The sequence below is a fragment of the Mustelus asterias genome, unplaced genomic scaffold (assembly GCF_964213995.1).
Source record: "Mustelus asterias unplaced genomic scaffold, sMusAst1.hap1.1 HAP1_SCAFFOLD_92, whole genome shotgun sequence".
In the NCBI taxonomy this organism is placed as follows: Eukaryota; Metazoa; Chordata; class Chondrichthyes; order Carcharhiniformes; family Triakidae; genus Mustelus; species Mustelus asterias.
This window is the reverse complement of record NW_027590141.1, coordinates 1111644-1125102: the sequence shown is the minus strand read 5'-3', so window position 1 is coordinate 1125102 and position 13459 is coordinate 1111644. Positions and strand designations below refer to the sequence as shown.

The 13459-nt window shown below is 46.8% G+C and overlaps 1 protein-coding gene across 1 annotated transcript; it reads left to right on the top strand.

Annotated features, from left to right (window-relative positions):
* The first annotated feature begins 343 nt into the window (after window positions 1-343).
* On the top strand, window positions 344-13207 carry LOC144484125 (uncharacterized). Its single transcript, XM_078202674.1, has 8 exons — window positions 344-393; window positions 3478-3738; window positions 3823-4933; window positions 6129-6215; window positions 9300-9422; window positions 10929-11194; window positions 11280-11453; window positions 13162-13207. Exons 1-8 carry the CDS (start codon window positions 344-346, stop codon window positions 13205-13207), a joined length of 2118 nt encoding a protein of 705 aa, XP_078058800.1.
* Window positions 13208-13459: the final 252 nt, after the last annotated feature.

Here is a 13459-nt window from a genome sequence, read left to right as displayed (position 1 = left end):
GATTCTGAAGGGTTTGCGGATCCACAAAGTGTTTCCAAATCCTCCCAGCCACCGCCTAACGCTGACTCCGCTTCTCCGGGACAAACAAGCGCCAAGGACAGCAATGACACTGCGCATGCTCCACATCACAATGCCCCGGGGGTGTGATTGACGGCCGCTTGGGACCAATAGGAAGGGGCGGGGCTGGAGGACCCAGCAGGAGCGGCTGGTCCTCCAACCAATCGGAGTGAATGAGGGGCGGGGCTGAGGTGTCCCCATACAACGCACGGGAAGGCGTTCGCATGCGCAGTAATGTTACAGTCTGGAGCATGCGCAGTAAGCAACGGCGTTTGCAACACGCGCAATGTGGGTGATAGCAATCGGAGAGAAGTTCCTCTGTCTCATCAGCAGCCGGTAAGGATGCGGAAACATAGAGGGAGCAATGGAACCGGCGGATGGACGTAGAGGGTTTCTGAATACCTGGTCAAGGCCTCAAATCTCGTAAATGAGCCCGTCGGTCTGTGTTTGCAGCTTCCGGTCTTTTTCCCGAGACGAGACTCAGGTTAACGGCCGCCATCTTGATTCAGCAGGGAGGAGAGCGCATGCGCGATGTCTTGGTGACGCAACACCGAGTGGGCGGGGCTTCATGTTTCTGCTTCCCCTCCAGGTCCTAGCTCCCGGTTCAATAAAACAATGAGCAACAGGTTTTTAAACAGCTTCACCCATCCTCAGGCTGCAGCTGCTGTTTGCAGTCTCGATGAGTCCATGGGCCATGTACGTATTCAGTCTGAGAGGTTGCAAACTCTGTATAGTTACCTAAAGCGGTTACACAGCTTTTGGTTACACTTCAGCCCCAGGCTCCTCATGTTAAAGCGGTTACAGCTTTTGGTTACACTTCAGCCCCAGGCTCCTCATGTTTACATAGAAACATACATAGAAAATAAAAGCTGGGAGTCGGCCGTTCGGCCGTTCGAGCATGCTCCGCCATTCATTCTTGTCATGGCTGATTATCAAATTCAATACCCTGATCCCTGTCGCCCCAAGAGATTTATCTAATTGAAATCAGACTCTACCTCCACTTTTGAAGAACGTGAATCCAAAGATTCATGACCCTCTGAGAGAAAAACATCTCATCTCTGTTTTCAATGGGCAATGTTGTTTTTTAAAACAGCGACCCCCTCGATTCTCCCCTGAGAGTAAACATCCTCTCCAGATCCAAAAGAGAAAATGCTGGAAAGTCTCAGCAGGTCAGGCAGCACCTTTTCTCCCCCTTTGCTTCGCCTTTCCCCCTTTTTCTCAATTTTGCCTCCCTCCAATCCACCCCCCCGCCCCCCCCATCTTCATCCATCACAACTTCTTCAGCTTCTCTGCTGTTTGGCCATTCACGCTTTCTATTCTCTCTATGGACTGCCATTAGCATCCTTTCCCCTGGTTCCTGTGGCTTGGACCCATCTTTCATTCCCTCACAGTGTAAATATCTCCCACTTTCTATGCCTTTTTTATGCTTTGACAAAAGGTAATCTGGACTCGAAGCTTCAGCTCTTTTCTCTCCTCACAGATGCTGCCAGACCTCCTGAGATTTTCCAGCATTTTCTCTTTTGGTTTCAGATTCCAGCATCTGCAGTAATTTGCTTTAACCCTTCTCTCCATATCCACCCTGTCAAGAGTTTTCAGAATCTTGAAGGTTTAAATTAAGTTGCCTCTTACTCTTTTGAAGTCGAGCAGAAGCTAAACTCAAGCAGAGACTGTCTCACTGCTCCTCATCAGACAATCCACCTATTCCAGGTATTAATCTACTAAACCTTCTATGAACTGCTTCTTGTAAAGCAGTTAAGGAATAATATGCACTCATATTTTTTCTTAAATAAGGAAACCAATAATGTACACACTGCTCTAGATATGTCTAACCAATGCCCTGTGCAACTGAAACATAACTTCCCTGCTTTTACTCAATTCCCCTCATAATAAATAATAGTTTTCTGAATTACTTGTACCTGAGACAATATTGCGATTTTCTATCGTGATGGATTTTGGATACTTTTTCTTAAACAGGGGGTTAGAAAGGGAGGATTTACACACAACAAGCTCAAACCAAGAGAAAAATGTTGTCTCTTCTGATATAGGCTTTCTGAATGGGATAAGTAGGTAGATGTGAATGGAATGTTTCCACTTGTTGGTGTTTCTAATACTGGGGACCATGAACAGACAACAGAGACGAATAAATCAACAGGAGGAGATATTTATTTCTTCGGACAGTTGTTAGAATATGGAACTCACTGCGACTGGAAGTGGTTGAGACAAATACCTTAGATGCTTTAAAAAGGAAACCAGATGAGAACATGAGAGAAAAAGGATTAAAAAGTTGAGCTGAAAAGCTGAGTTGAGGTGAGCAGAATGAGAGGAGATTTGTGTGGATTAGAAATTCCAGTACAGATCAGGGCAGGGGTGGGGGGGTGGCGGAAGCAGTGGCACAGTGGAACTATCACTGGACTAGCAATCCAGAGACCCAGGATAATGTTCTGGGGACCGAGGTTCGAATCCCACCACAGCAGATGGTGAAATTTAAATTCAATTAAAAGTCTGATGATGACCATGAAACCATTGTTGATTGTCGTAAAAGCCCATCTGGTTCACTGATGTCCTTTAAGGATGGAAATCTGCTGGCCTTAACTGGTCTGGCCTACATGTAACCCACAGCAATGTGGTTGACTCTCAAATGCCCTGTGAAATGGAGGGCAGTTGGGGATGGGCAATAAATGCTGTCCCAGTCGGTGACGCCCACACCCCGTTAAAAATGAATTTAAAAATTAGACTGGCCTGTTTGTGTTTTGTGTATCTCATGTATTCATAGAATCCCTACAGTGCAGAAGGAGGCCTTTCAGACCACCCCACCCAGGCTATTCCCGTAACCCCACATATTTACCCCGCTAATCTCCCTAACCTACACATCTTGGGACAGAAAGGGGCAACCACCTAACCTGAACATCTTTGGACAGTGGGAGGAAACTGGAGCACCCGGAGGAAACCCACACAGACACGAGGAGAATGCGCAAACTCCATACAGACAGGTAACCAAGGCTACAATCGAACCCAGGTCCCTGGTGCTGTGAGGCAGGAGTACTAACCACTCTGCCATCCATGTAATTCTTTGTAAACTTATTTTGCAGGAAATTGAAGAGAAGGATCTGCAGTCTGGATGATCGAATCTCACGTCTGACAGAGTCAATCAATTCATTGGGATTTGAAGATTTGTACATCTGAAGGGATTTAATTGACCATCTCAGTTGGAAACTGGTGAGAATCTGTTTCCTTGCTCCTCCTGTGGGGAGGGATTGATCAGCTGGAAAACATGCTGACACGACAGCGAGCTCGCAATAGTGAGAGTTCATTCACCTGCTCCGTGTGTGGGAAGAAGTTCATGTGTTCGTCCAACCTGCTGGCTCACCAACTCGATCACATTGATGAGAAGCCTCTTCAAAGCTCTGACTCTGGGGACAGCGTTGAGACGCCTGAGGAACAGGCCCAACACCAGCTCCTTCACATTGACGAGAGACCGTTCAGCTGCTCCCACTGCGGGAAGAGGTTCAGCCAGTCCTCCCGCCTTGCAGAGCACCAGCTCCTTCACACACACGAGAGACCATTCAGCTGCTCTCACTGTGGAGAGTCGTTCAGCGACTCAGTGCATCTCACTGAGCACCAACAAGTTCACACCAAGGACAGGCCATTCAGCTGCTCCCAGTGTGGGAAGAGATTCACTCAGTCCTCCCACTGCACCGTTCACCAACTGGTTCATTCTCAGAAGAGACATTTTAAATGTTTTAAATGTGAGAAGACCTTCAAAAGAAGGATTAGTCTGCTGAGACACCAGGACACTCACACCGGGGAGAAGCCGTACCCCTGTTCTGTTTGTGGGAAGAGATTCGCTCATTCATCTCATCTTCTGACACACAAGCGAGTTCACACTGGGGAGAAGCTGTTCACCTGCTCGGTGTGTGGGAAGGAATTCACTCGGTCTCACTATCTTCTGAGGCACCGGCGAGTTCACACTGGGGAGAGGCCATTCCTCTGCTCCGTGTGTGGGAAGAGGTTTCCTCATTCATCCCAGCTTGTGATACACGAGCGTGTTCACACAGGGGAGAGGCCTTACGTTTGCCCTGTGTGCGGGAAAGCATTTGCTTCTTTACAACACCTGCTGAAACATCGGCCTGTTCACACCGGGGAGAAGCCATTCTCCTGCTCCATTTGTGGCAAGAGATTCACTCAGTCATCTGGCCTGCTGAGACACCAATACATTCACACAGGGGACAGGCCGTTCACCTGCTCTGTGTGTGGGAAGGGATTCATTGGTTCATCCTGCCTGCAGACACACCAGCGAGTTCACACCGGGGAGAAGCCGTTCACCTGCTCTGTGTGTGGGAAGGGATACACGCAGGTATCCAGCCTGCAGAGACACCAGCGAGTTCACACTGCGACAGAACCGTTCACCTGCTCCCTGTGTGGGAAGGGATTCACTGATCCATCCCACCTGCAGAGACACCAGCGAGTTCACACCGGGGAGAAGCCGTTCACCTGCTCTGTGTGTGGGAAGGGATACACTCAGGTATCCAACCTGCAGAGACACCAGCGAGTTCACACCGGGGAGAGGCCGTTCCTGTGCTCTGTGTGTGGGAAGGGATTCGCTCAGTCGTCTGGCCTGCTGAAACACCAACGCATTCACACCGGGGAGAAGCCGTTCACCTGCTCTGTGTGTGGGAAGGGATTCACTGATTCATCCTATATGCTGAAACACCAGCGAGCTCACACTGCGACAGAACCATTCACCTGCTCCCTGTGTGGGAAGGGATTCACTGATCCATCCCGCCTGCAGAGACACCAGCGAGTTCACACTGGGGCAAAACCTTTCAACTGCTCCATATGTGGGAAGGGATTTACTCAGTATTACAGCCTGCTGAAACATAGACGACTTCATGTGTGACCGGCAACGTTGGATTCTGTTGTTTCTGCGCCCTGAGATAAACAATAACAATTGGATGAATAGGGGAGGCAGCGGCACAGTGGAATTATCACTGGACTCAGGGTAAGGCTCTGGGGACCCAGGTTCGAATCCCACCACAGGCAATGGTGAAATTTGAATTCAATTAAAATCTCGAATTAAAAGTCTAATGACAAACCTCAACCATTGTTGATCGTCGTCAAAACCACTCTGGTTCAGTAATGTCCTTTCGGGAAGGAAACCTGCTGTCCTTACCTGGTCTGGCCTACATGTGACTCCAGACCCACAGCAATGTGGTTGACTCTCAAATGCCTTCTGAAATGGAGGCAGTTAGAGATGGGCAAGAAATGCTGGCCCAGCCAGTGACGCCTATATCCAGTAAAAATGAATTTTTTAAAAGTTCCTCAGTATCTCGGTAACCTCCTCCAGCCCCACAACACTCTGTGTAAATACAAGTTGTTGATGATTATGCCCTGAGATAGAAAATGTGAACCCGATTCCCCTCGTCCACCAACACAGCAACTTCTTCATAAAAATTGAAGCACATGGGATTGGGGCGAATGTATTGAGATTGAAAACTTGTTGGCAGACAGGAAATAGAGTACGAGTAAACAGGTCTTTTTCCAACTGGCAGGCAGTGATTATTGGGGTAATGCAGGATCAGTGCTGAGACCCCAGCTAGTCACCTGCCATGGGTCTTCTGTCTTTTTCCCCCCGTTTACAATGCATCATTTTTAAATTGTTGCTTCTTAATATTCTGATTTAAAACCATGGATAAGCTCAAACCACTTTTGGATAACCTGTGACTCCCTGATCAAGAATCTTACCGACCACTGCATGCCATTCTGGTCACCGTATTATAAAAAAGATATCTCGGCACTGGAGAAGGGTACAGAGATGATTTTTAATGATGATATCAGAAACGTAGAAAACAGCTCACCACCACCTTCTCAAGGTCAATCTGAGGTTAGCAATAAATGCTGGCCAAGCTTGCGATGTCCACATCCCATAAATGATTTTTAAACTGTGTGTTTGGTTATCTATCAGGAAAGGATTGACACGCTCACGCTTTCTTGAAAAATTAAGGCTGAGGGGGAACCTAATAGAGGGCTTCAAAATTATAAAAGGTTTTGAAATAATGTTTCCTCTTGTGCAGAAGGGCAAAACTGGAGACCATCAAAACAAGACAGTCGCCAAGAAACCCAATCGGAAATCCAAGATAAATTTCTCCACCCAAAGAGTGGTGAGAATATGGAAATCATGACCACAGGGAGTGAAATGAACAGTATAGATGTCTTTCAGGGGAAGCTCAACAAGTATTTGTGTGTGATTTTATAACTCATTCAGGATTTATTTCAAAAAAACTAAGAACAATAAGGTGACAGGAGATATTTTGAGGCATCTGAGAGTCTGTGTGTGTGTGAGGGTGTCTGTGAGTGTGTGTGTGAGGGTGTCTGTGAGTGTGTGTGTGAGGGTGTCTGTGAGTGTCTGTGTTACTTCTCATTGGTTTCACACCAACCTTCCTCTTTCTGAGCAGACATTCTGGCCCCTGATAAACCCATTGAGTGATTTGAATGGTACAATTCAGAGATTCTTCATCCAGGGTGAAACCACAGGCTGACTGTGTGCTGTGTAAAACCAGACATCTACACAACCTAATCCCACTTCTCCTGGAACAACGTGAAGTGACTACAATTTTCCAGATTGATTTCTTTGCTCTCAATATTCTTTCAGATAGTTCATAAATTCCATGAGTACGTTATCCTTTAACACACCTATGGTGTCCAGTTTAAATACTTTCCTCAGTCTGACCAACATATAGCAATGGGATTGCTGCTATTACAGGGATCCATTCTGTAAATCTGATTCCTGGCTCTCTGGAGTAATGCATTGATCCAGACCTTCCCACTTAACACCAATCCATATCCCCATCTGAGTTCCAGATTTTAACATGATTTCTCAAAACACAGGCAGCAAAGTGGCACAGTGATCAGCAGCGCCAGGGACCTGAGTTCACTTCTGGCCTCAGGTGTTACAAGGAAGCTTACATTAACACTGCAATGAAGTTACTGTGAAAATCCCCCAGTCGTCACGCTTGGCGCCTGTTCAGGTGCACTGAAGGAGAATTTAGCACGGCCAATGCAGCTAAGCAGCATGTCTTCCAGACTGTGGGAGGAAACCTGAGCACCCAGAGGAAACCCATGCAGCTACAGAGAGAACGTGCAAACTCCACACAGTCACCCAAGACTGGAATTGAACCGGATCCCTGGCACTCTGAGGTAGCAGTGCTAACCACTGTGCCACAACTCTCTGTGTGGAGTTTGCACGTTCTCCCTGTGTCTGCATGAGTTTGCTCAGAGTGCTCCAATTTCATCCCACACTCCAAAGATGTGCAGGTTAGGTGGATTGGCCATGGCAAATTGCCTCTTAGTGTATGGGTTGGGGGAATTAATGGGGTAAATACATGTCACACAAAATCCTTCTTCATCTCAAACTATAAATCTCTGTCCCCACAGACTCCCTCCTTCCTAAAGTAAAGTTTATTTATAAGTCACAAGTAAGGCTTACATTAACACTGCAATGAAGTTACTGTGAAATTCCCCTAATTGCCACCATCCGGCACCTGTTCGGGTCAATGCACCTAATCAGCATGTCTTTCAGACTGTGGGAGGAAACTGGAGCACGTGGAGGAACCTCATGCAGGCCTATTGATACGATTGATTGTAACACTAATTTATCCGACTATCCTCCACTTTCTTTTTCCCCAGTTCTCCTCCCCTGAAGGTGCTGACTCTCGGGATCAGTTTCACACTCACCTGCTGCCTTCCCCAATGTCACCCAAGTGTCTAAATCTTTCCACCTGAAGTTAACAAACTGTTTTGTAAAGGGGACATCCCAATCCAATCCAGTGACTCCCCACATGTACTTTGTGTCAGGGTGGGGTCACTGCGCCCCCGACTCCCACTTTCCATCACAGTCCCAGGAGTTTAGAGACTGGGCTCCGGATGAGTAATGGCGGCCGCAGCTCCCACAATTGCCCATGACGGAGAAACCACTCTATCCACCACGCGGGCGGGCCACATTGGACTGCGCATGTCCAGAGGAGAGGGGAAGCTGCGCATGTGCAAAGAGAGCTCACCCCCTGACCTTCATGCTGAAGTGTTAACCAATGGAAAGAGTTGGAGGACCGGAAGGACTCTGGTCCTCCAGCAATCAGAGTGCGGGCGTTTTGTGAATGAACATGGAGATGCAGTCAGACAAAATCTTCCTGCTCTCTCTAATATCTGTGAGTAAAACACTTTCTTTTCTCCCTCTTTCAATTTATTTTCTCATTCTGGGGAAAATTGGGGACTTGCAGCAACTGAAGGGAAAGGAAGTGAATCCAGTCTGTACATTCCACACATTTTTACTCCAGTAATGTAGACATTTATCTATCTGGCAGCCTGCATGGAGATTTTCAGCTCTCTGTGTCCAGGACAGGAAGCAGTGAGCATGGATCTGTCAATCAGCCTCAATCAGCACCTTCAGGAGAATTGGGAGGGTGAATATTAGATACAGCGGAGTGAGAATGGAGGGAGAGTGTGTGGGATGGAGATTCACAGCTTTTGGGGAATGAGGGAGGAAAGAATGTTCCACAGAAAGTAGAATTGTCTGTTCTGAATTTCTATCTTGTATTGACAGTGATGACTTCAATAAATTCCTTTTACAGAATATCAGAAGGTGAGGATTTACAGACAGTAATCTCAAAGCAAATGTCACATCAATATCTGACAGTTATTCAATTCATCATGTCCTGAACATCATCAGCCTTTGTATCTGGAAGGAGAAATATTTCTCTGTTCTTTTTGCTTCTGGAGATTTTAAACATCAGCGTGACTGAGAATTTACCAAGTCTCACGCACACACCCGAGTGAGAGTGTTCCAGTGCACTGACTGTGGAAAGAGCTTTAATCAGTGAAAAAAACATTGCGGCATTCACAGCAGGGAGAGACTGTACCCGTGTTCTGTGTGAGATTTAACTGATTGTTTAACCTGGAGAGTCACAAGGTCACAAGGAAACCTGCACCATGGAGAAACCGTGGAAATGTGGGGACTGTGGGAAGGGATTCAGGTCCCCATTCACACTGGGGAGCGGCCGTTCACCTGCTCTGTGTGTGGGAAGGGATTCTATGATTCATCCAACCTGCAAACACACCAACGAATTCACACAGGGAAGAGACCATTCACCTGTTCTGATTGTGGTACCGGATTTACTCAGTTATGTCATCTGCAGACACACCAGCAAATTCACACTGCGGAGAGACCGTTTACCTGTCCTGTGTGTGGGAAGGGATTCACTGACTTATCCAGCCTGCGGATACACCAGCGAGTACATTCCGGGGAGAGGCCGTTCAACTGTCCTGTGTGTGGGAAAGGATTCACTTGGTTATCCAGCATGCGCAGACACAGAGTCACTCACAGCAATGAGAGACCCTATAAATGCTCTGAATGTGGGAGCGACTTCAAAAGCTCTCAGGTTCTGATGTCCCACCAGCGCATTCACACTGAGGAGAGACCGTTCAGTTGCTCTCACTGCTCAAAGAGATTTAGAATGTCATCCTATCTGCGGGTACACCAGCGAGTTCACACTGGGGAGAAACAATTCACTTGCTCTGCCTGTGGAAAAGGATTCACTCAGTTAACCAATCTGCAGAGACACCAGCGAGTTCATACTGGGGAGAGGCCATTCACCTGCACCTTGTGTGAGAACGGGTTCACTCAGTCATCCCACCTGCAGACACACCAACGAGTTCACAAGTGATCTCAGGGGTTGAATTCTGCTGTTATTGCTGCTGTTAATCACATCCGGGACTGGGCTCATTGGCAGGCTCTTTAACAGAAAGTGAGTCCCTCTAAGGTAATTGGCAAAAGAGCCAGAGGGGGAGATGAGATTTTATTTTTGACACAGCGATGTTAGAAAATGGGGTTCAGGGAGTCAATTAACCCTTTCTCCCCTTTTCCCAAACTCTGAAATGATTCCCAGTGATAACCCTTATTGGTGACAGTGGTTAGATTTTATTCAGTATCAATAAGAGCTGACACAGGCTAATGTCTGAGCAGTCGTATCAAAGTGCAGCAGCATTACCATTACACTCTGGGTAGAAGCAGCATCTCCACGGAAATGCTCCCTGCTCTGCCCCAGATGCCATGGCACCAGTCAATGCAAAATGTAAAACCTCGACAAATCTCTGTGCTCGGTGAAGCCCTTCTTATACTTTGTTACGTCACAAAGTCTATGGAGACTGATTTAACCCAATCATTGCCGAGCCAACATTTGAACAGACCAATTACAAAACCAAATAGTGCAAAGGGACAAGAGGGACATGAGTCCCTGGAAGGTGTTGAAGATAATTTTCTGCAGCAGTGTGTTTCTGCTCCAATGAGAGGGCAGGCACTGCTGGACCTGGTTCTGGGGAATGAGTTGGCCCAAGTGGATCAAATATCAGTGGGAGAGCATTGAGGGGAGAGTGACCATTGTATCATAATGTTCAGGTTGGCCATGGAAAAGGACAAGGAACGATCCAGAACGGGGATAATTAATCAAGGAAAAGCCTCACCTTCGATAGGATGAGAATGGACCTGAGTCGAGTGAGTTGGAATCAAATGTTGGCAGAAAAGCCGCTGGCTGAACAATGGGCCACCTTTAAGGAAAATCTATTGCGGGCAATGTCAGGGTATATTCCCTTTAAGGTGAAGGTTGGAGAACTAAATCCAGGGAACCAAATCGTCAAACCTGGAGAGTTACAAGGCCGTCCATACCCTGAAGATATGATGGAAATGTGGGGATTGTAGGAAAGGATTCCATGCCCCCTGTGAACTGGAAACCCATCGACCCAGGCACAGCAGAAAGAAGCTGTTCATCTAATCTGTGTGGGGGAAGGGATTCATTGATTCATCCACTCTGCAGCAACACCAGCGAGTTCACACTGGGGAGAGGCCATTCACCTGCTCTGTGTGTGGGAAGGGATTCATTGATTCATCCACTCTGCAGCGACACCAGCGAGTTCACACTAGGGAGAGGCCATTCACCTGCTCTGTATGGGGGAAGAGATTCAGTAATTCCTCCATTCTGCTGATATACCAGCAAGTTCACACTGGGGAGAAACCGTTCACTTGTTCTGAGTGTGGGAAGGGACTCAATGACTCATCAACCCTGCTGATATACCAGCGCATTCACACGGGAAAGAGGCCATTCCCCTACTCTGAGTGTAGGAAGGGATTCACTCAGTTATCCAATCTGCTGAGACACCAGTGCACTCCCCACCAATGAGAAAACCTTTAAATGCTCTGATTGTGGGAGTTGTTTCAGAAACTCTGCCGACCTGAAGATCCACCAGTGCATTCATACTGGGGAGAGACCGTTCTGCTGCTCTCACTGCACAAGGAGGTTTCGAACATCATCCAAGCGACTGAGCCATTGGCGAGTTCACACTGGGGAGAGGCCTTTCACCCACCCTGTGTGTGAACATATAGAACACTACAGCACAGAACAGGCCTTTCGGCCGACGATGTTGTGCCGAGCTTTATCCGAAACCAAGATCAAGCTATCCCACTCCCTATCATCCTGGTGTGCTCCATGTGCCTATCCAATAACCGCTTAAATGTTCCTAAAGTGTCTGACTCCACTATCACTGCAGGCAGTCCATTCCACACCCCAACCACTCTCTGCGTAAAGAACCTACCTCTGATATCCTTCCTGTATCTCCCACCACGAACCCTATAGTTATGCCCCCTTGTAATAGCTCCATCCACCCGAGGAAATAGTCTTTGAACGTTCACTCTATCTATCCCCTTCATCATTTTATAAACCTCTATTAAGTCTCCCCTCAGCCTCCTCCGCTCCAGAGAGAACAGCCCTAGCTCCCTCAACCTTTCCTCATAAGACCTACCCTCCAAACCAGGCAGCATCCTGGTAAATTTCCTCTGCACTCTTTCCAGCGCTTCCACATCCTTCTTATAGTGAGGTGACCAGAACTGCACACAATATTCCAAATGTGGTCTCACCAAGGTCCTGTACAGTTGCAGCATAACCCCACGGCTCTTAAACTCCAACCCCTGTTAATAAAAGCTAATGTGTGGATGGGAGTCACTTGGTCATCGGAGCTGCTGGGACACTCGGGCAGTCACACTGATTGGAGCCTTTCTTGATGCTCTGACTGTGGGTGTTAATTGTATCGATTAAGGTGAACTACATGGAGGTTATTGATTGGATCTATAAAGGGACAGTTAGTGATGGTGCCTGGAGTTAGGAGGTATACACCTGTAATGTTTCACTCTGTGAATAAATCTACACCAAATAAAGATTGACTCCATCCTAAGGCTGTCAGGATTATCACATTCATTGCAGCGCAGGTATCTTTCCTCAACTCCAGTAGATGTTCCGACAGTTTCAGGATCCACTTCCTGTTGGAAAGCAGCATCTCAGTAAGTTTCCCTTTGGATCATCGGTTATCCTCACCTGCTCTGTTGTGGGGTAATTTGAGATGGCCAATTATGTTTTAATTTAATGTAAAACTCATGAGGCAGGTATCTCTGTATGTCGTTAAAAAGGGCGGCATGGACATGTTGGGCCGAAGGGCCTGTTTGCATGCTTATACCTCTGTGACTCTATGACTCTATCTCACCTTCCTGATTCTCCCAGATACTGATTACAGATGAGTCAGCCTCCGATTTAAATGGATGAAGGAGATATCATTATGCTGTGTTGTAAAATGCGATTGGCTGAGCAACTTGTCAGGAATTATTATTGATGTATGTTTACTGAACGTAATTGATTCTTAAACTAATATGAGGTCGGAACGATCGGTACGAAAATCTATAATTGATCTGTTATTGATGGTACACGTTAGATGCATCGGAAAGATCCTGCCGCTCGGTTCCAGAGCTATTTAGCCCTTTTGGTCATCTCCAAGCAGCTGATAGTTCTGTTTTTGTTTTAAATAAATGTTCCGTCCTTACACAGAGATATCTGCCACGTGAGTTTTATATCGTCTGTAGTTAAATACAGTATTGGTCATCTCAAATTATCCCATAGCACTCGCCTTAATTTGGAAATTTGTAATCTATTATGTGCTTATGTGAAATGCACCTCAGTCTCTTGGTTTCACCTCATGGTTTGCACCTCTGCTCTGTATGTGTTCTCTATCTAGCTTGTGGCATGTCTGCCTTGTAAGTATTTCATCGGACGAAATATAGAGAGATTCACACTGTTAACCCACGCTGCAGCGACACTGATAGTTTTTTTAAGGGGCAGTGTAAAGGAAACTATCTTCTGCCACACACTGTCCTGCATCGGCCTCTGATGAAACAGAGCCTTTGCTTTTTAGAATTACCTGAAACTCGGTCAGTGACAGACCAGTTTATGAGTGAAATCACCGCGGTTCTTCTCATTCTTCACTCGCTCTGTCTCTGGATTTTATCATAAAAAGGCAGAGATGAAGGTGTCTT

What these genes read in the sequence shown, in the direction of transcription:
- LOC144484125 (XM_078202674.1), top strand. Translation starts at nt 344, where the DNA reads ATGTGGGTGATAGCAATCGGAGAGAAGTTCCTCTGTCTCATCAGCAGC. An exon ending in CTCTGTCTCATCAGCAGCCG is followed by an intron (nt 394 to 3,477) that starts GTAAGGATGCGG and finishes CTCTGGGGACAG; the next exon opens with CGTTGAGACGCCTGAGGAAC. An exon ending in TACCAGCGCATTCACACGGG is followed by an intron (nt 11,195 to 11,279) that starts AAAGAGGCCATT and finishes ACTCCCCACCAA; the next exon opens with TGAGAAAACCTTTAAATGCT.